Source organism: Salminus brasiliensis, chromosome 8, assembly GCF_030463535.1.
Source record: "Salminus brasiliensis chromosome 8, fSalBra1.hap2, whole genome shotgun sequence".
Taxonomy (NCBI): Eukaryota; Metazoa; Chordata; class Actinopteri; order Characiformes; family Bryconidae; genus Salminus; species Salminus brasiliensis.
The window spans coordinates 11,902,272-11,925,867 of record NC_132885.1 but is presented as its reverse complement, the minus strand read 5'-3'; the positions used below and the strand labels follow the sequence as shown (position 1 = coordinate 11,925,867).

Genomic DNA, 23,596 nt, shown 5'->3' with positions numbered 1-23,596 from the left:
GTGGAGACAATGGGTCAACTGTTCTTACGAAGAAATTTCTTCTTAAAAACCACTTATGCCATTTTCACAAAGATCCTGACATTCACCAATGTTTTCTTTTTGACATCTGTTCAACTTACCATGACAAAGGGATCCATCATTATAAGAGATTAGATGCAAATTCTGTTTGAAAACACATGATCACATCTGATATGTTTATTCAGATTCTTCTCAAGTCAAGGAAGATATTGCTGAATGAGGTCAACCGATTGGCAGAATCCATGATCACATGATCACTAGAAGCATAAGAGATTTGAGATGAGTTCCAAAGAGAATAGTCCGTATGGTGATATATATAATGATATATAATTATAAAATAATTTAATTCACAAACATTAAAACTAAACCTAAAACCACACACCTTTACATTTAAATTATTCTCTATATGTGTTAAAAAGATAATCTCAACACACTCCCTTATTAACAAACAGTCCTTTCTTGGTACTCAATAATTAATAATTTTAAGAGTGTGTGTGTGAACAAACTGGTGTAATGTCTAATGAAGAGACTGAGAGTCATGAAGAAAGGAAGGGTTCTATATTCAAACCCTTATGGGTGATAGTGGGTGATAGATCATAAATTAAACACATACACATTTACATTACTAAACTTACCAGCACTAATTTACTGACTACAACTGGGCTATGATTCATTTACTGAGAAGAATGTATTAATTTATTAAACTCTCCTTCCCTCTGTCTGTATCATTACATACATTGTATGAACACACCTATGTTTATTGTTGTCTCAGTGCAGCCTGTTTACAATCTCTTGGGTGTGTTCAGATTTCCAATACGCAGCAGCTGTCATGAGGAAGGGTTGTGTAACATGGGACAGGTTTATATGGTGGTGTTAACTCTATTTTAAGTGTGTGGACAAACTGGTTTAATTTCTAAGGAAGAGATTGAGAGTCACAAATAAGGGAAGCACAGTTTATTACCACAATAAAAACAGGTTATTTATAAAGAAAATTTGTAAAAAGTTCAGGATAAAGAAGTTTTATGACAATCTTTAAAAAAATGAAGACAAGTGTAATGGAGTGTGTGGTTGATGGATGGTCAATGATACACTTATAATGATTTATTTAAATAACATGATGTTGACCTGTGTATGGCTCCCTCTGCTGACCCTGCCAGGGTTGCACAGGGCTTAGAGCTTTATCAGTGCATTGATAGTTCTTAGGTTCTCCACATGGTTGATCCATGCTAACACTATTTATTGTCTCATTACTTTGCATTTGATTAAAAGTGGGAAACATAGTAATCCAGAAAATATGTTCCGAGTTCACCGACCTGACTTGCAAATAGCAAGTCAAATAAAAAATACACTGTAAATAAATACACAATCTTGAGTAGTGTAAGAATGGTGTATGCTTACATTATTTAAGATCAAATAGTTTCAAGTATAAAAACAACTTTTGAATAATCAGAAAGTGATGTGTGATACAAGTAATTTACTACAGTACAGTAGTTTCATAGGAATGTAGAAAGTAAACAGAGAGAACAGGGTTTTGCTTCTTCGTCCACTTTGCGGCGACTCACTGCAGCAAAAGTCTCTGAAATGCTGTGAGAAAACACACTTATTAGACATCAATTACATCTTTATCATCCTCTCATACTCATTCGCTACTTCTGTAACCTGATATTTGTTCTGCATACATAACTGATTCTTACAGCACTGATCTTAATCTAATTATGGTTTCAGCAGTGTTTCAGACGTGTTTTGGGCGGTCTCACCTTGCCCCATCTGTGCTTTTCCTAGCAATGTTTGCCATGGTGACCATGACGGTGAAAAAGCCCATAATGATGATGCCCATGATGATGATGTCCATGTCCATGGTGATGCCCGTGATGATGACCATGAGGCCAATGTCCATGACCATGGGGATTATGAAAGGGAACAAAACCTCCGGGTGGACACCCTCCATGAGGCCCGGGACCCATCTGCGGGTAGCAGGGTGGCCCTGGTGGTGGAGGTGGGTATGCTGGGTTGTGGCAAGGACCTCCCCAGGCGCCTGGCTGCTGTGGACAGTGAGGGTTCATAGTGATCCTATCCTAAAACACAAGATATCAGAACATACTTGTTAGTCTTTCCATAATATTTAGACACAAAAGAGTTACAGAAGTAGGGACATACATAGATTCATAAAGTGATGAATTACATTATTTAGGTAATTTTGCAAACCTAGAATTCATAATTTTACTCTAGTGATCACTAAAACTAGGAGTACATAAAATAGTACACAGTGAGAGCTGAAACTTCACATTGTTATAATAATAAATATAAATAAATAAATAATAAAAGTCTCTCAGTGCAGTTACTGTTTGACTACGGTTTCACATGACAGATTAAAATGAGGTCAGAGCGAGGTCAGCTTTTTTTAATGGATTTCTTAATGCTACTAAGATTCTGCTCCTCTTAAACCTGTTATTTATTTAAATTACAATTACATTATAAAAAAATACAGTAATTATTTCAGTATCTAGGTAATGGCGTTTCATCACCTGACTGGTTCGGATCCATGATCTCAGATGGCTAACATGGATTTCATCAATTTCATTAATTATAATAAGACCAATAACACTTTTTAATAATATAATTTTTAAAAGACCAGCAATATTTTTTACGGTGCCCAGTTACATGATGATCAAATTTGTTTGGTTTATGGGTTTGTAAATGGGTGTGGGTTTTATATAAACATAAAAGATAATTAGTCAACAAATGTGCTAAATATTTAAAATAAATATGTAATTATTATAATATTCTTTTAATGCTAGGATAACAAAACCCAGAATAATAAAAAAAAATAAATACTATCAAGCCTTACAATGTTTGTTTTAGTTCTAAATATCTTGATTATGAAAACACAGTGAGAAGAACACAGGTTTGTTATCACTAACCAGCAAACGGTGCAGCAACTTCATGCCCTGTAGGACTGTTTTGGACTATGACACTTTCTGTAGGCAAAAATTGGAATGGACCAGATACATAAGTCTAACTACATTGTACAGAGCTTGTTCTCCTTTGTTACCACATGTAAGTAAAAAACAACAATAAAGGCCTTGAAGGTAAAGGTAGTCTGACATTAATTTCAAATTAAAATCAAATAAAAATTTATTGGTATAGCACTTTTTACAACTGATGTTGTGGGAAAGCAGCTTTATAGGGATCTTCCGATCTTTCTAATGAGATTTCATAATTAAAACATCAACATTTAAGTACAGGAGCTATAATGTATGCAGTTTTACAGTACACTGTTTTACAGTACACTGTTTTACAGTGGATTTCAGGTACTATACATGATCCATTAATACAGTGAAATTAAAACCTACATACCTCAAACTGCGTCTCCAAAAATTCAGAAGTGCTCAGCAAACGACTGGTGCCTTTAGAAATACACTGGAGAGTGGATGTCTCTTTATACTGAAAGTCTGGAAAGATGTAACTATACCTGGTGGCCACACCTACTCTGTCTCTACTCCTACCAACAGAGCCACTGTAGGGAGGAAGTAAGACGTATTTGGTTACCTATACCAGTTCAGCATCTAGTGCCCATTTTATGTTCTATGTTCAAACCCTTGGTTAATGACTGACAGTATCAGAAAAGAAACTGGGAAAGTGTCTCACACACTTGCATACAACTAAACTTATCAGCACTGACATACTGACTGTAACTGGACTATGGTTAGTTTATCTAGAACATCTCTTATTCTGGAAATTGTTGAGTCTATGTTGTCATTCATTTTGTTTAAACACACCTCTGTTTCATTGTCAACCTTTCCGTTGATTTTACTCATAGCAGCATGTTTACAATCTCTTGGGTGTGTCCAGATTTCCAATACGCAGGTAGCAGCTGTCACGAGGAAGGGTTGCGTCACAGAGAACAGGTTCACATGATGTTGTTAATTCCTGATAACTTCCTACTGTAACTAAAACACATGTAAAGTGTGAAGTACACTGCAATCGGAAGTACAGAAATGGTGAAATACACTGATTTATGTAACTCATTGTTTTGTAGATTAGAGTTCATGAATTTCGGGTCTAGTTACCGTAAAATTGCTCATTGTTGCACTATTTTACACATCTCAGTAGTAGGTGTAGAATACAATACTATTTAACATTAGAACTTAGAAATATGTATAAATACAGTAAAAAAAAAAAAAAAAACTAAGAAGAAATAGAACAATATGAACAATATTAAATACATATTGTTATTTATGTCATTATAAAAATATGTATTTGAATTTGTATTTTTGTATTTTTTTAAACTACACTTGCTTCACACTCATAGATGTTCCTTTTACTTACTAATAATTGGCGAGTTGAACACACTTTTATTCGCTTGTCCAGAACAGGCAAGAGATTCTTTTTCTCAAGAAATCTCACCTTTAGCACAATATTTCAGAAAGCACTGCCTTACAGTGCCTATAAAATGGTTCCTCTACTCAACTGCGTAATCAGAACCTGCCAATATTGAGGCTGGGTGTTGAGTTTGGGGCCTTCAGCCTTCTGATAGCACTTTATTACTATACTTACACGTTACTTTTGAAGGTTTGTCCTTTACTGACATTATTGATTTGAATGTGAGGTGCCAATCCATTAAAAGGTTTAATCAAGTTAACCACAACAGTATTCTGTGATTGATTCTGATTAATTACAGGTTAAAATGCTAGCTAGAATAATAGTATTTTAGCATAAATAAAGTTTAATCTACTCTACTCTCTGAGCACAACAGTAGCAACACTGTGTTTGCATCACTAAATAATAGTGCTAATACTGTATGTCACTAGGCTCTGTAAAGAAAGGGACCTACGGGAGGAAGTTGGGACCAAACTTGGTAAGATGATTCATTTGTGTAAAAAAAAAAGAAAGATTAATCGTTTGGGTTCATTTGAATACATTAATTACATGGAAATTAACATTCATTTCTATTACAAATGCCTCCTTTTTAACTGTTCCCTTACCAATCAATTCTGTGTCAAATGCATCTTTTTTTTGCAAGGACCTGTACCACACTCATCAACACTATGCATGCATGCCAATTTGTTCTTGTGTTGAAGTGTTGAATTGAATTTTGCAGATTTATAAGTTTGTGAAAAAGTAATACTATTAGGTATACTATTAGACTCCCTTATATCAGTGACTCTGAGTGATCAGCTCCTGACTAGCATTAGTGGTATTTTAACAGAAACTGCCCCCTGAGTAATTCTATTTTTTTTTTACTTTATCTATTTACTTTTTACTTTAATATACTGTATTAAAAATAGATACTTTTAACTTTTCACATTTCCATATTTGATGTTTGACACCCATACTATAACTTAAGTACTTTTTCCACCCCTAGAAGCTGTAGTAACTCACCCTTCTATACTTTTCCCCTACATCAGCCATCAGGGTAGGGCCTGTTTCCTGATCTGCCACATTCTTTTTAAATTTCTCAGCTTCAGTATGTCATTTGCTTTCCAGATGGTAGTTTGACAGGTCTTCACCCTTAAATCCTGCTTATACACAGTATACTGTAGGATTGACAGGTCTGATACAAAGTAGGTGATGTACGTTCACTGGCCACTTTATGCAGAATCTTCTGCCTTGTTGTGCACTTCAGTGATGTACAGTTAGAGACTGTCACCCATTCTTTTGTCGTTGTCATCTTTTAGTCCTTCATCAGATCTCAGATTTCTTCATCAGATCTTAGGTTTCTGACAGCAGAACAACTCTAGGCTCAATTATTTTGCACCACAGCAGAAGTGATTATACCAGTTCTGTGCTACTACACTCCTTTTTGTTTCTATAAAGAACCAGTTTTGTAAAGAAGCTGTAAGTGTGGAGAATCCTTAAATTGTATGACCCTTAGCTTGGTCAAAATCCTTTACATTAACATTTTAAACGTTCTTCACACATGTCTCTTTTGGGTCTTTTTGGAACCAAACATGGTTCTGTATCACTCAAAGAAACCTTTGTAGCACCTTTATTTTTAAGAGTGTGACATATCACTACCAGATCTGTGTCACTGATGTGTTGAGAATGGTCCATTACCCAGATAATAACTGGTCAACAGCTGTCCTAAAAAACAGGGTAGAAGATTGTTGACAAATTGTGAATGACCTATAAGGTAGCTAGAGCTAGTATATCAGTATATTTTGTATATTTATTTGTATATATATATATATATATATATATATATATATATATATATATATATATATATATATATATATATATGCATAACTAATTAGTATAGCTGATAGCTGAGGAAATCAGGACATATTAGGGCAAAAAATAAGTATGTTCAGATTTACATTTGAAAAAAAAAGCTGTGTTGTGTATTGTAACAGGTGTCTCTGTTTTGCTCTTGTGTTTTCTCTTCCGGATCTGTGTTATTAAAATGATGATATTAAAAGGTTTACCAAAGATGCAAGTGTAATACCAAAGATTACACTTGCACCCTGCCTCAACTCTTCCAATCGTTACATGTAAAAAAAAAAAAAAGCACTAGGAACACAAACGCCGTAAAACAAACAGTGTTCGTCAGAAAGCATTGGCTATCAAAGGTTGACCAATTAATGTATCAAACTTTGCTCTCTGTAAATCCAATATTTACCACTTGGAAATGAGATAGCATCCAAAGGATTCACAGCTTGGACACACAGACATGTGCATAGTCCTACATGTTTGATCTACTGCTTATCTTGACGAAAACTGTAGTTGTTAGTGCAAAACACGTATGAACACATACATACAACTTCTTTTATCAGTTTGCATTCAGCCATGCCATGAAAAGATCATGGCCGTTACACCTGGACAAACATACTCACAGAAATCCAGACTTTCAGGTTTGAAAGCATGTGAGGAAGAGTGTCCTCTAGAACTGCACTAGTGCATGTAGCTGATTATTCTGTTCCTCCTTCATAAAATAGAAAACCAGGTCATCCAAACTGATCCTTTCCTTACAGCATCTTCCAGTCAGATCCGTTGCCGACAAAAGCAACAAACGTCTTCTCAGATTCTCGTTCTGACATGTCTCACATTACCTTCTCCCCTGGTCTCTTTAGTTGAGCGTTTAGACTGATTACACTATATGTCCAAATGTTTGTAGACGCCTGCTTCTTCTTTAGAGTTGCTTTTGAAATCAAAGGGTTCACAACCCTTTTTTACCTTTGCTGCAGTAACAACCTCTACTTTACACTAGATTTTGGATATAGTGCACTAGGCTTCTTTAACTTTGCTCTTCTTTAAATTTTTCCCATTGGCGACACTCAGGTCTTCATGTTTGTTTATCCTTTTTAACAAACCCAGTGCAGTCTTTACAGGTGAAACCAGGTTCAGTTATGTCTAAATCTCAAGTTTGAACCGGTTCTTTTATCTTTTAGTTTATTATTCATCAGAAATGTCTTCTCATGTTGTATTTCACTAAATCTAATGACATTAAATTAAAGATATTTTCACAACAAAATGCAAAAATATTGGAGTTCAAGAAGAAACTGACAAGATGTAAATTTAAAAAATATATATAATGTTTATTGGGTTCAATCTACAATGTGCTTTATGATGGAATATACATTATGAACCAGTTGCCCACCACAAAACAAGAGCATTAATAATGGTTAAAAGGGTTGGGTTTAAGAGTTGTATGATCAGTTGATCAGTAGCCTGTATATTAGGTGGGTGCAAAGGTTCTTCATGCATTCCCTAATCAGAGTCGCTGCTGCTTCCAGAATGCTGTGGGAAGAATGAAACTCATTAAACATGGGAAACATACAAATGCCAGTATAGTCACACACCTGCAGGTTGCAGTTACTTTAAAGGCAGGGTTGTGTGTTGTTTGACTATATGCCTGTTCTGTATTCACATTTATATACAAAGTCCTTACCTTTCCCTTTCCATGTTTCTTCCCATGTTTGCCATGACCGTGCCCATGACCATGTCCATGTCCATGCCCATGTCCATGCCCATGACCATGCTTATGACCATGCCCGTGGCAAGCTCCATGACCATGGTCTTGACCATGCCCGTGGCAAGCTCCATGACCATGGTCTTGACCCTGCCACTGGCCAGGCCCACTGCATTGCCCTTGACCACATCCTTGACCTCCTTGCCAAGATCCAGGGCCCATGGGTTGATTGTATGGACCTCCCACTCCACACCCTGGCTGGCCTGGCTGTGGGGGTGGTGGCTGGTATGGCATGTTTCCATAAGGAGCATTTGGATTAGGGTATGGTTGTCCAGGCTGCCCATACGGCCCTGGCTGCTGTGGATAGTTGGGGTTCATACTGGGGGCCCTGAGATTCAAACACACAACATATCCAAGTCATGATTAATATTTTCATTGTAACAATATCAAACACATTATATTTTAAAGGACAGGAAAGAAAACTTTCTTTTGTTTTGTGACAGTAAATTCACAACCTTTTTTTATTCCATATAATAAATAAAATGTATCATATATACAGTATAATTATCATATATGCTGTTCAGATGCTGGGAAGAAATAAACTGAGAGTAATCATAGTCCTGTTAGTTAAGCATGCCAGTTTTAATTAAAAAATCGCAGAACTACATTGTAAAACATTAGTACTAGAGCAGCATTTTTCTCATTGATGATTATCATCAATAGAAAAAGACACACAATTAGTCCATTAATGCCTATAACTTCTAAATGTGCTTTGGTCCACATGTTTTTGCAAAACAATCAAAAGTCCAGATTTCAGTGCAAATAAAAGTATAGGCATTGCATATTATTAAAACAATTAGGATGACTACTGTTAGGTGATAGTTCAAGCTGTAACAACACAACACTTTTTCACAACAGTTTTTTCTGTAAACATTTTTGCTGAGTCCTGTGTCTGATTGACCGGGATAATCCAGCTGACTCAAGAACTACAGGACAAAAAAAAGTTACACAGGAAGTAAAGAAAAGAATGACGAGCACTACTTCAGAAAACGGTTGCACTTTAAGACTTGTAACAGTGCATACTCAACAAAAGATGCTGTCAGACACTGTTTAAAACAGAACTGTAAACACAGGTAAAAACAGACCGGTTTATGATAAAATAGTCAATATAGAACACACTTACTTGCTGACTGCAACCTCTCTGAAATTCTAGATGTGTAAATGAAGAGGATCCAGTAAACACCAGGCAGTTCCTGCAGGCTGTGTGTCTTTTCAACCAGTGGTGGAGTGTGTCACGTATGGGTGACGCCTCATATGCTCTACTCTGTGCTACCAATTGAAGCACTGTGTGTGGGTGTAGCACAGTTTAAAGAGCCAGGGAACATTTAAGAGGTATATTTTTCTTTCATGTCTTCAATGCATATTTTATAATAACAGGAACTGTTTAGACTGAGACCAGATACTTGAGTCATATTTGGGGAAATATATTTATTAAACTATTAAAAATTTATTTATTTATTTATTTATTTATTTTTTTGATAAAACACACAGTGGTAGTACTATCTTTACTGATCATAACAAAATTATACCACACTATTATTTGTAAGCGGTAACAGGTTTCGGTTGTGTGTCAGTCTTTTTAAACTGTAAAACAAACAGTGTTCATCAAAAAGCATATCAAAGGTTGACTGAGTAAAGTGTTAAACTTTGCTCTCTGTAAATCCAATATTTACCACTTGGAAACTGGAGACAGTGACCAAAGGATTAACAGCTTTGAAACACATACAAACACACAGAGTGCTACACTTTCAAGCACTTAAATCTTGAAATCTTACTTAAACCACTTTAATCCTAAGCCTAAACCTTCCCTTAACCATTACCTTTATCTAATGCTTAACTCTGACTAAAATGTGGCTGGAAGACTAGAAAACATGTACGTACACACACAACCACACATACACACACAGGGGCGTTCCCTGGATTTTCTCTTTAAAAGCTTGCATTCAATCAGGCCAAAAAAAAAGGGATCATCAGGGTCAACTGTTACACCTAAAGAACCAAGCCCATATAAAACCAGACATTCCGGTCTGCAAGCATGCGAGGGAGAGCACTGCATTGACAGTACATACATGCAGCAATGATGATCGCAACCTACGTCAACCCTTTAGTCAAATCTGCTGCGCACAAAAGCTACAAACATGAATTAGATTAGACCTTCTACACCAGTACATTTAGCTGAGTTTAAGTATAAGCTGGATTCATAGGAAGAGAGGAATAGGTTTAATGTTTAAGAATGTAGAAGATGAGAAAATGATGAAATCTCTTTAGTGAATATCTCTCCAAATTTTATTCATCACACAAACAACACACTGCAAAAGAATATACACTATATGTCCAAATATCTGTGGTATAAAGCCCCCAGCATTGAGTTGTGGAGCAGTAGAACTGTGTTCTCTGGTATGATGGTGCTCCGTCCATTAATTTAATATAGATGAGGTGGAATGGTTATAATACAAAATTATGACTTCACTCTTGTCGCTGAATGCAGTCCCTGGAAACTAGAGACAGTAGCTCCAACCAAACTGAATTTTTTTTCCCTCAAATTTGAAATTCGGAACAATGAACTAGCAGGTGTCGCAATACTTTTTCTAAGTGTATCTTAGCAAGTGAAATCCTAAAAGTCTAAATATCTGATATGTCGCATTTTACATTGTTGTATGAATATTATACAATTCAATTATAAAATTATTCAACTTATTTTTATTTGATCAGTGTCATTTCAAGAATTTCTCAAAATTCTTGAATTAAGCAAAATCTACCAATAGAATAAGATGCTTAAAAAAGCAGAGTAAAAATAAGTTAATATAATCTTATAATTGATAAATCTCTATAATTGGTTTTTTATTATATATTTATATTATTTATGAAGGATTTCACTTGCTAAGATATATAACATTTGTTCTGCAGTGTATATATAAAGATCATCAATTTGATGTTTCTTAGGAATTCGGTTCCACCCTATATGACATAGGTTTTCAAGCAGAGAAGAAGTCAGTAACTGTAGACTGAGATGGATATCAAAACTCTCTATATACACAATTTTATTAATTAACATTCAAATTTACACTTAAGTGACAGATAAGTAGAACATCTTTAAAGAAGAAATTAGACAGGTAAATCTAAATTTCACAAAGCAGCAGATCAGCAGTGTGTATGACTGTGAAATTCACATCATGTAGTAAAGCGTAAGGCAGGTGGTTGGACACCAGTCCAAAGTCCTCACAGATGAGGAGATCTCTCAACATCTCACAGTTTCACCTTCCCAGCAAGAGGGCTGGAGGGGTAGAGGCGTGAGAATCGGCCCAGGGTCCAAATAGGAAACACATTTCTGTAGGACGTGTAGCTGATGGCACAGCTCTTGTTAAAAACACCAGAGATGTTCTCCTGCAAAGGTGGAGAGAAATCAGTTTGACATTTTCCATTCCAGTGAACTGCAGATGGAAAAACATCAAGAGTCCCAGAAAAGAAAACTCACTTGTGGCCAGTCTCCATTAGGAAGTTGCTTGTCAATCAAAACCTGTATTCCACGCTCAATCACGTCCAGGTCGGGATACCTACAGTAAAAAGAACCATCAAAAAGATATAAAAGACAATGTTTCTCATGCTTCCTTCAAACTGTTAATGAGTTATTGTGATTGCTACAAATCAATGAACCATAAATTAATTGGTTTAATAGCTTAGCTGAATCTGCTTATCTGTACTGTAAAAGTGGCACATATAAGTCAAGGCGACTTCTGCTGACTGCAGGCCACAGATCACCTGGCAGCCATCAGGCCCAGAAGAGCCCAGCAGGTGTTGTGGATCTGTGAGTTTTTGCTCTGTACGTAGCACCGCTGTTCACATGACTCAAAGTCCTCTCCCCAGCCTCCGTCCTCCATCTGCTTAGAAAGCAGGAAGTCACAGGCACGCCTCACCTCAGCACACACCAGCCTGTGACAATTAAAAGAGTTAGGGCCATTTTAACTGACTCAGTGAATTCCTCATTATATTTTTTCATGACTGTAAAGAAAGTCATTCAGCAGAGTTGTTCAGACTGAAGGTCTTAGGAAACTCTCAAGAACTCTTCTCAGTAGTGGTAAAAGGAACCAGTGGTCTATAAAATTTAATACATCTAAAAACTTCCTCACAAAAAGTTATTACATAACATGGTTCACATGGTTCCAAATGTGTTAGCTGATGTCTCAGACACTGTTTTACAGTAGTAATAAGTGAAGAGTTTGATCTGGAATTTATAATTTCATACATTTATAGCATAAAAAGGCTTACAGTACCTGAAGAAAACTTCCTACCCCCACATTTACCAGTATTTAACATCATCAATGTTTCTTATAAAACTCTACTACTTTGTGACTACTTGGTGGGGACCACCAATCACATTTCAGTGATTGAGTAATGTCACAATTTTAAAAAATCAGTGAAATGTTTAAGGCAGCATTTTGAGAGAATTGAGAATTGATATTTCTTGCTCATTGATATTTCTTGCTACAGGCAGGAAGTGTAATTCACACTTTGAGCCATCCCTAAAGGACACACTTTTTATGTGCTTTTATGGATAAGATAAAAGATAAAGAACCATCACTGAAAGAGAAATAATCAGGCGGTAGAGTAATTACAGGTATTTACACAAATATAATCTGGGTTACACTGTGTTCTAGCGAAGGTTGTTCCACCCACTTCACCAAAGTTACATAGTGTCGTTTCTGGCACACTGTGCTCGGAGTAGCAACGAAAAAGACAATATTCTCCCTATTACAAGCAAGTGGAGCATCAACATGATTTTGAAGCTGCTATTTCAAGGTAGAAATTTACTAAATGTTGCTTTACGTAAGTGAGCATTTAGCAAACAGTGTAGTTGGGGAAAACCTGGTATTTACATTTTAATTAACAAAAAGTGTGAAATCCTGAAAGGCAAAGGCAGACTGTCTTTATAGAGAGTGAAGACACATTTTCGGATGTTTTATAACATACCCATCATAGCCATCCCGAAAGGTATGACTCATACATGCAAATGCCTCCAGGCCAAACCAGACTCCATATGTAAAGCACACTCCCCACGAGCTGTAAAGGTTACAAATGCAAAACCAATATCATGAAGTAGTGTCTTGTGTTTAGTAAAACAGACAATAGTATAGAAATGAATGACAGAATCCAACTATTTGAAAGCAGTTAAGTATCTGAACTAAATTTTAGTTTCTGAGGCCTACCCTTCCCATGAGCCATCAGCCCTTTGCATCCTTCTGCAGTAGTCGAGCCCCTGCTGAAGTGTGCTCCTATGAAGGCATTAAACAGATTAACTCATGCTTTACTTTCAGGTTCCTAACATGTTTGGTTACTTAGCGCTTGAACGGTACCTGATTTCCTGCGTTCTGTGCTCAGGATAAGCATGGTGGAAGTGCTGCAGAGCTTGCATCACAGCTGAAGTGCACTCCACATAAGTGTAGTCAATCATAATATCCCCTGTTTCAGGACACAGAGAAAGAAAATGCTGACAAATAAAATCAAGGACATCCTGCAAATGTAATGATGAATTCCCCAAAAATGCACAGAAAGGCACTATCATATGCACTGAATTGTCTGTTAATTGGCACAAACAAGCTATTATACATTAGGTACATAGAGGGGTGAGCTATATGATCTCATGAGACTTATAATGCAAAATACAGCTTTGATACATTGAGAAGTTGGAGCAGACACCATGCATCAGCAGAACAGCGTTACTGTATTGAATCGTAAAATATCATAAAAGGTTATGAGTAATTATTTTTGACATGCAATTTAACCCATAACCTTTAACCCATCCGTGCAGTGAACACACTAGTGAAACACACACAGTGCCTGTGTGCACACGTGCCTGGAGCAGTGGGCAGCCATTGCTGCGGTGCCCGGGGAGCAGAGAGGGTGAAGGGTCCAACAGTGGCAGCTTGCTAAGCCTGGGTGTTGAACCCACAACCCTGTCATCAATAGCTTGGAGCATTAATTGCTGATACACCACTGCCCTAAGACATTACGGTACGCTCTCATGAACTACCAGCATTGTTGTTTTAAACTTAGTATAACCCATTCTTTCCCTCTCTATTCTGTCCCTCACTGTAAATGGACCATCACAGAACTGCTGATGATCACATACTGTATGTGTGTCAGGTGCAGCACTTGGGAGCTTAGTGTTTTTACAATGCATTAAATTGGGGCCGACCAGAAGAGATCCTCTTACCAAACACCTCTGAGGGATTGAGCAGCTCCAGAAGCTTTCCTCCACGTTTTGTCTCATAAGTGGCAAAACCACCATCAGCATTTCTCATACTGAGAAGCTAAGAGAGAGAGAGATAGTTGAACAGTGCAATAGAGGACTCTGCCTATTAAAGCAGGAGTTCTCTGTCCTACACAGTTTTGTGCTTTCTCTGCTCCAACACACATTAACAAGCTCCTAATAATTTGAATCACATGTGTTGGGGCAAAAAAAAATGCAAAAAAAACTTTAGGACACCCCTGTTATAAAATATTTGTGATATTGAGGAGTCAGCTTTCGGTCATTATTATTATTATTCACTTCTGAACTAAATTCTGAACTAAACTAAATATGTGGAACAGTTGAAGAATTATTAATAGATTTTTTACATGGAAGAGGAATAGCGTGAACCTCAAACACTGTTGTGTCTTCCTTCAAATAAAAAAAACAAACGATATAACCACAACAGGGCTGGAAAACCACCCAAATCCAAACTCCCAAAACTGCTTTGATACAGTCTTGACTCATTATATTTACACCTCCAAAATTTACATACGCCCAGCCCACTAGTGAAACCTCGAAATGGTCAAATGTGAAAAAGACTAGAAGGCTAGTTATGGGAACTAATAAAAGCAGAGCTTATTATTTTGTTCTTATGCATGAGACATGAAGGTCTCACTGTAAGGCAATATAACAGGGTTGTAAATAGGCTCTTATAATCATATATGGACCTTTTTTCGGCCCAACCAAATTCGCTTACTATTTATACATCAAATATCATCTTAAAAATTACTACTACATTTATCTAGAATCCTAAGATGTTTACAGTCAAATATAATATATACTATTTTAATTAAATTAACTTAACAACATTTTAACAACAACAATTAACAACATGCTGATGATTAATTCTACTGTCATTATAATGTTTATTATTTTGACATCTGTACCACATTGACTGCATCAAAGAGTCTCTCTGGAGGGATGTGATCTGTGATGAAGCCGCATCGCTCCTGTAGCAACATCACTGATTTGAGCCCCTCTGCTGTGCAGTCAGCCACGATCCAGCCACAGTCTCGCGTGCTGAAAGGAAAACCTCCCTGATTTACACAAAACAAACACATACAGGATTAACTAGATGTTGCACTAGAGCTACATATGTATAGTTGGACAGTAGTGTAAATGGACAGTACCTTGTTCATCTGCCTGTAATATTTTTCATACTCTGGAGGGTTCTCTTTAATCTGAAATACAAACCTGATCAGTTTCTAAATTCTCAGAAACATCAAGAACACAATTGCATGACACAGTGATCCAGGATTTATTATTGCTGGTATTGTGAATTTCACTACTGTACTATGGTGGGTTATGAACCCTGTATCATGCTTTGTTTATTATGTTTATGTTCTTACCTGGGTTATATTAAAGAACTGGTGGGCCTTTATTAAGCACTCTGTAAACCTGGGGTTGTCCTGGGCACCTGCCTGCACGACCAAACAAACTGTTTCACAAACAGTAAGGCCTGCAGCATAGTGCCATGTATCTGATTGCATGGTTTACTACTGGATGATCCAGCACTAATGTTGATATTGTTGCTGTCATGCAAAAAACTTGGTTTTCCAAAATGGTAATTTTACAGAAGAAGAAAAAACCTCCATGTAACTTTCCACAGAAGTCAGTATAAAAAAGTTGTATTATTTTTATTAGTCATTTTGGAGCCTTTCTATTGGTCTATTCATTTAAAAAGCTGACACAATGTAAATAATGACTGTCAGATTAAAATTTTGTGAAAAACAATAAAAATGGAGATACAATGTTTTCAATGTTGATAAATCATAGGTACAGTAAAGCCACTCTACTAAAGCAGAAAATACAAAAAAAAGCATAAAAAATAATCACAAGGTCAGTCATGTCCTAAATACCTCAAGAAATGCTTGTGCTGCAAAGGCCGTGTCCCATAGCTGAGATCCGTTGGTTCCCTTGTGAAAAAAAAACACAGAGCAAAACACAATTGAATCTGCTCATAGAGTATACCTGTATGAACTATATGGTTGTTTATATGAAAATTTCATGTTACTGAGCAGAAACCAACCTGCATTTTCATGCCATCTAGACCTAACCTGGGAGAAATATAGAAAAATATAAATTCCATTATTTCTTACATGTTTTATTATTTCAGAAAAAGATTTTTAAAAATCATTTAAAAAATCATCACAAGTAGCTTAAGATGATCAATGTCCGGCCGGTCACTCACCAGAGGTAGTCTGAGATCCTGGCAACATGCTCCTGGAAAGCTGCTGATTTGGGTCCATCAACATGCCAGCGCACCAACATATTAATGGTCTTTGATATCTGAGGACGTATCAATGTATGAAAATAAGGCTTTCATGCTGTGTGAACAGAGTTTCTTTATCCAACTGAACAAACTACAATTTGTAGAACACACAAAATATGCATCAAACACACTAAGACAGCCCTAATGAGGAATTCAGGTACTTTAAGGTCTAAACACACAGTTTGTATAATCACAATAGAAAAGCAAAGCAATATAATGGACACTAGAGCAGTCTCACATGAGCTTAAGGTCACTATGCCCAATGCCAAAGGAGTACAACACCCTCCCCCAAGCATTGGGCTGCAGAGTAGTACAACTGTGTTCTCTGAAGTGATTCAATAATTGTGGTGCTAAGTGATTCAGTCCCATTCAATACTTGTGAGATGAGCTGGGAGTGACGTCTGTGAACCAAGACTGATCATCCAACACCAGTGCCCAACCCCTGACCCTTACTAATGCTCTTGTGGTTGAATAATTATAAGCGAATTACACATGACACTTAAAAAGCTTTTTTAGGAAGCCAAAGATGTTAACAATGGTTACAGAGCATCGAAAACAAAACTCAAAAAGTACAGAAATGGGAAGTATTAGGGGCAGAATATGGGGAAGGCCTAATGGAGAAGTAGCTATATATGTTTAAGGCTAGATTTTAGTTTGGAGTGTCATTTATCCAAAGGGATAATTATCATTACATACAGAACTGGGCAGAGGCTTTAGGCACCTAAATACATGATTTAAAACCATTTATCTTAACAATAAGAGTGTTTGTGCTGGTAAAAACTCAAAGAGTGAAAGATCACATTGGAGCAGAAGCAGGTAAACACAAACACAGTATAAAGTAACAAGAATTTCTCATTTTAAAGAAAGTAGTTGATATTTTGTGAGCTAGTATGAAGATCAAAGCTTGGTCTTTACAGAAAATCATGTCTCCATTTTCTTTAATGACGGACACAGTGATGTAAAACCACTAATTTTTGTATAACTGTTATTTGTATGAATTCTCATATTAGTGTTTTACTGAGTGAATATGCTTTTGTTGTTGAATGCAATCAAATCCTCACAACAATGTTCTAAAATCTAGTAGAAAGCCTTCCCCGGACAGTAGAGACAGTTAACTCCAATAAAAGCAGGATCAACTCTTTTTATAAACCCTTGATTTTGGAAGTAACTATAAATGAGCAGGTGTCCCAATACTTCTGTCCATAAAGTGTATCTACAGTTATAACCTACCGGGCCGATACTGATGCACTTCGTAAAGCGATCATCTGCTTTAATGTGATCGTACAGCTCTTTGACTGCTCTCTCTCTCAGCGCAGTGCTGTGGTGAGCCTCATATACGTTCATGATCACTGTGAAAATACAGTGTTTAACACAATTCACTGAGCACAGAAAAAGCAAGATTATGATAAAGTTAAAAAAAAAAACATAAAAAAAGGATTACAGTAAAGATAAGAACATGCTTACAGTAGGCAACAGTGAGCAGGGTGCTGTGGGGGGTGTAAATGTCACAGGCTGCTACATTGTTCCTTTGAGCTGGCCAGTTAATAGTTGCATAGTCCTGGACATACAGCTCCTATAAAAAAAAAAAGTCAGTGGTACATTGTTACACAGGGTGTAATTTTTTTTAACCCATTAACACAGCGAGGCTTATAACCACTAAGGTGTATTATTCAGTAACTACAGGGACCTCTGTACAAACTGGTGGGGTTGTTTGTAATAACACTTTCGGCTCACTGGCGGTCGATTGCCTTTTTAAGCGGTTAAATCATTTCCACACCACAAAACTGTAACACGTGTTCTGTGCAGCAGAATCTAGTGCAATGGGGTTTGAAGAGGTGGAGTGTGATGTTGTGGGGTGTAATGCGGTAGTATGTGATGCAATGGCATGTGATACAGTACAGCATAATGCGAAGGAGTGTGGCAGGTGATGCGGTCTTGTGGGGTGTGATGCACTGACATGTGATGTGGTGGGATGTGATGTGAGGTGTGAAGTGATGGTGAGTGATGCAGTAAAGGGTGGTGCAGTGGGTGAAGCACAGTCATTAATTCCTTTTACACTGACATGAATTTAATTTGAAGTTTAACTTGATCAAAAAGATCAAACTTGCTGCAACTTGACTAATTAACTAATAGACAAACAGAAAAAGGTAGAAATTTCCAGGCCGTTTTTTTTATTTTGTAAATCGCTGCTGTACAATGAAAAACATGCATCTCCAATTTTGTCCGTTTTTATTTTTTTCTAAATGACTTGGAATAATCTCTTATTTTACATTGACTTCCTTTCAAAGTTATTAACATTTGTTGCCTTTTCCTCTGAAGTCAACATTTTGGAGATTTGATTTTCATTGGACAGCGACGAAATGTAATACATAGTATTCATAAATACTCAGTATTCATTATTAAAATAAAATTTGAGTAAAGTATAAATCTGACAAGAGCAATAAGGTACAATCCCTGAAATATGTAATTAATAATTATGAGTAACTGTGACATCTCCACAGAGCACAAATGTGAATGTGACTTACTTTCGTTTTCAACGTGTGTTGAACTGTTCTTAGGCTACATTCCCATTACAAGCCTCAGTAATCAATTCAAATTTTTGCTCAGATCGGATTTGGCTATATTGACGCTTTACACTGATAAGTGTAATTGACCATGTGCGCATGCGTGCTGTTTTAGGGACCAGATTACTGACAGGACCAGCACAGATTCTTTGGCTAGTATAAGGTTCCCTCTACTGGTGAGTGTGTGTAATTGCACCTGTCTCAGGCTAAGCACAAGTGGGTCCTCTTTGGCGGTCAGTCTAACAGCATAGCAGTAGCTCATGGGAAGGTAAACTTGTCTGCAGTGGCACCACAGTGTGGACGGGTGTGCCGGCATCCAAGCAGGAAACAGCCTGGATCAATTTCAGTACAACAGAGTGTTTAATAAAATGCACGCTAGTGACCACTCTATCATCATGGGTGATGAATAATAGACAATCTTTAAATGTGTGTGTGTGTATGTGTATGTGTATGTGTGTACCACATCTCTGGAAACAAGGTGTTCATTCCTTCCCAGCTGTACACATTTAGGATGGCCAGCCAGAATTTTCCCCAGGATGGTATACCTATAGCACCCCCTGTGAAAAGAACCAGGATTTATACATGTAGGGCATTTTTACATCTTAGCTTTTGAAAAACAGTCACTGCACACTGTACATCATATACACTCATTGAGCACTTGATTAGAATCATCTTTACAAAATTGCATTCTTAAATGAAATATGATATATAATACACCCTAATTAGGGGCAGTGGTGGCTCAGCGGTTAGAGCGCCAGGCTATCGATAACAGGGTTGTGGTTTCGATACCAGGGCTCGGCAAGCTGCCACTGTTGGGCCCTTGAGCAAGGTCCTTTACCCTCTCTGCTCCCCGGGCGCTGGAGTTGGCTGCCCACCGCTCTGGGTGTGTGTGTACTCACTGCCCCTAACACATGTGTGTGTGTGAGTGTGTGATCACTACCAGATGGGTTAAATGCGGAGGACACATTTCGCTGTACAGTGTACAGTGACAAATACGTGCACCTTTACCTTTAACTTTAATTACTTATATACCTAAAAAGTCATGTATTGTCAAATTATCTGTTTGGAAACTTAAAATATGGACATTATAGGTAGAGATGCACAGATACCACTTTTTCCTTTCTTATACCGATACTAGAAGTATCTTCTGCTACAGAGTCCAGATATCAATACCAACTCTAGATAGTTCTCAATAAATTTTCTTGATAGATGGCTATCAATCCTGATATTTATAGTGTTCCACTTTTTATAGGTTGTACTTTTTTATTTCTCATCCCAAATCGGATATAATAAGCTTGAAAAAGCAGCATTCACTGGTTGAGTAACTGAACATTTGAAAAGTTTCAGAACTATGACAAAATAAAAAGTGCTTCTGCAGCAATTTCACATTCATCTACACGTCTCTATGTAAAAAAGTACTAAACTTTAATGTGTGGCTTTTAAATAAGCTGCTGAAACTCAACTTTTGGTTTCAGAACTAAAAAAATACCATGTCTGTTTACTGGTAATAACTATTTATGACTGGCTTAGTATTACTGGTTATTTAAATGTTTGGTTTCATAAAAAAGTATGCAAACAAAACATATTCTATGTTTTCAAATAAGTAGGGCTTCAGTAAGCTTCATGGTATCGGTGCTCTCTATTGCCGATATTGATACTGTGTGTAAGTGCCAGTATCGCCGCCGATACCGATACTGCTAATTGTTAGCCACTAACAGTACCACTAATTATACAGCTCTGTTTATCATTTTGGACAAAAAAAAAACTCTTGACAGATTCATGAACATTACTTAACTACAGTACATTAGAATAAATTTATAGGCGTATCTGCAACAAAATAAAAAACACTGCTTCCAAGCTTTTGAGTAGCAGTGAATGAGTAAAGGACAGACCTTTGCTGTGTAAGTTGTTTCTTGCTCGCACCATATCAGGGTCATCAGGCCCAACTCCCAGGATTCTCAGCGTAGTGTAACTGAGGGCTGTGCCAAATACAGTAGACTTGTCTTCAATGTGCCTGGAATAGGAAACATTAATCAGCAGCACATTTTGAGAGCACACATTATAGTTTTGTCATTTCTCAAAGTGGATGCTGATTATGCATGTTTATGTAGGCACAGTTGAATGCCTGCGTCAGCAATGGGTGCATCTTAAACTACCTGAATTCACCAATTAGAAGGGGTGTCTGGATACTTTTGGACCTTACATATATTTTATTGACCTGGAAAGATTAGAAGCTACCGTACATAATGGAATCAAACTTACAAACCCCATCCTCCATCTGGCAGCTGCACAGAGCGCAGATACCTCACCATCTCCTTCTTCCAGGCCTCCGGCAGAGAGATCTCTGCCACGTGGCAGGTTATGAGGAGACCTGACGAACACAACAAAACATATACATTCCCTTACATGGATAGATGTTCCAAACAATGAAGATACTGATGATGTGCATTTCTCTGAGATATTTAATAATTTTGTATGACTTTGTACCTGGAAGCAAGAAAAGCGGTCCACCATAGTCTCCAGCCCAGTGACCGTCCTCAGCCTGGAGCTGCTTGTAAAACTCCATGCCCTTTAAAGCAGCTTCACTGGCCGTGTGTGCAGCAGGGGATCCTGGTACAAGCTCACTCTGAAGGCACAGGACCAAACATTAAATCTCTAATTTAAAAATTAAAAAGTTAATTTTAAGTTAAATTTGAATGGTATTCTATGGTATAAAACTAGATGATAATGACACCATTTCAAAGTGTAAACATTTCAATAGCCATGTAGGACCCTGCTACTAGATCGCCCCTGTCCTTCCAGGGACCACTCCTTGCAGGAACTCCCCACAAGACCTGTTTTGAAGATGTTCTAACCCAGTTATCTAGCCATCACAATTTGGCCCTTAAAGTCTCTCAGATTCTTATTCTTGTCTGTTTTTACTGCTTTAAACACCTTCATCACCTTCAAGGACTGACTGTTTACTTGCTGCCTAACATATCCCACCCCTTGACAGAGTCCATTGTAACCAGAAAACCCATGTTATTCACTTCTCCAGTCTGTGAATTATTATTATTATTATTATTACTATTCATACAAACTGTAATTGATGTGGAGTGTAACAAAACCTGGTACCTGGTTTATGTGCTATTCATTTATGAGTATTTTCATAAAGATAATTGTGTTCATTGATATCACAACATCACAAACTATTATCCTGTCCCATCATTATTTTACACAATAACACAGTAAACTACACAGTAAATTTAATGAACTCTGTCTTGTCTTCTTTTAGGAACATTTACAGTGGTCACTGATTACCGTGTCCAGACCCAAAGAGTGAGCCTCCAGTAGGGTCTGCTTCTTCTCATCCGTGTCCTCATCCTCCAGAAACCTCCAGGTTTGCCTGCCCTCCTCATTCCGAAGTCTCCAGCGGGTCAGCTCTGTTGCTGGATCTGTTTTATAGGGCCCCCCCCTTCTCCGCAGACTCCTGGGTGAAACATGCACAATGTACTGATAATACAGTAGATCAGGTGTACAACACACTAAATAATAAAACAGATAATGTCACTAATGCAGTAATAGTACAGGTACTGTCATTTAAATAATGTATGTGATTTGTCATGATAAAGTACACATTAAAATATTGGGTACTTTAGAATAAACTGTGAACTTCACTGAAAACACAATGAATTTAATACAAAGTCAAATTATTGCTGAAATGCTAAAGCATCAACTTTTTACTCACTTTATAATCTTCAATCACACCTATTAAAGGAACTGAAGGATAGTAACTACTTACGTGCCTTCTGTCATCTTCACACTTCTGTGATTGAACCTCTACACCTTTGGTTAAATTTCGTCCAACAGCATGTTCCTCCCCTCTGCCCAATGCGAGGTTGTGGTTGATGTAGTTTTTCAGAGATTTATGACTATTATAAACTAGCGGCGCCAAAGTCTCCCAACACTACATTTCCCAGCTCCCTCCGGGATGCCTTCCGAGCGAGCTTCTGCATGGAGAGATATGACCAGAGGAGCGGAGAGCCAATCAAAAAGAGGGGGCGGGGAAGTGGGCGTGGTCAACATGAATAAGCTCACATCAGAAAACTGCGTCTACTACGTACATAGGGACTACTCACCTTTACGTGTTGATGGAAAGGGAGCATTTTTACTCACTAAATGTAAAAATAAATAAATAAATAAATATAAAAATAATAATCAAGGATATATAGACCAAGTTGATGAAAATATATATGTAAAAAAAATGTTTTAAAAAGTTTAAATAATAATAATAATAATAATAATAATAATAATAATAAAATGGCTCAATCCAACACAGAGCAACTATTAATCAAATATCTAGAAAAACAGAGCAGCTCAGTCTTGATTACCATGAATTCCAACAGGCCTTTTGGAGTTAAATAATTTCAAAAAGTCTAAAACATTTGCATGACTAACACAGTGTAATGTGTAAACACTAAGAGTTGGTCTAAGAATGGTTT

The 23,596-nt window shown here is 37.1% G+C and overlaps 1 protein-coding gene across 1 annotated transcript; it reads right to left on the bottom strand.

Annotated features, from left to right (window-relative positions):
* Positions 1 to 10,892: 10,892 nt before the first annotated feature.
* lss (lanosterol synthase (2,3-oxidosqualene-lanosterol cyclase)) lies at positions 10,893 to 22,952 on the bottom strand. The gene is made up of 22 exons (XM_072685048.1): positions 22,897 to 22,952; positions 22,416 to 22,584; positions 21,603 to 21,741; positions 21,378 to 21,486; positions 21,008 to 21,129; positions 19,576 to 19,672; positions 19,312 to 19,447; positions 18,016 to 18,124; positions 17,782 to 17,900; positions 16,471 to 16,568; positions 16,309 to 16,336; positions 16,139 to 16,195; positions 15,629 to 15,700; positions 15,410 to 15,460; positions 15,167 to 15,316; positions 14,202 to 14,298; positions 13,342 to 13,447; positions 13,195 to 13,260; positions 12,959 to 13,048; positions 11,750 to 11,920; positions 11,466 to 11,544; positions 10,893 to 11,374 (listed from the first exon to the last, which is right to left on the bottom strand). Exons 1-22 carry the CDS (start codon positions 22,908 to 22,910, stop codon positions 11,237 to 11,239), a joined length of 2,217 nt encoding a protein of 738 aa, XP_072541149.1. The 5' UTR covers positions 22,911 to 22,952; the 3' UTR covers positions 10,893 to 11,236.
* Positions 22,953 to 23,596: the final 644 nt, after the last annotated feature.

Bases quoted from the DNA above. Each gene is read 5' to 3' on its own strand.
- lss (XM_072685048.1), bottom strand. The intron at 21,742-22,415 runs GTAATCAGTGAC...CTGTGCCTTCAG, and splicing joins ACTCTTTGGGTCTGGACACG to AGTGAGCTTGTACCAGGATC. The intron at 16,337-16,470 runs GTGAGTGACCGG...TATTTCTCCCAG, and splicing joins AGGATCTCAGACTACCTCTG to GTTAGGTCTAGATGGCATGA.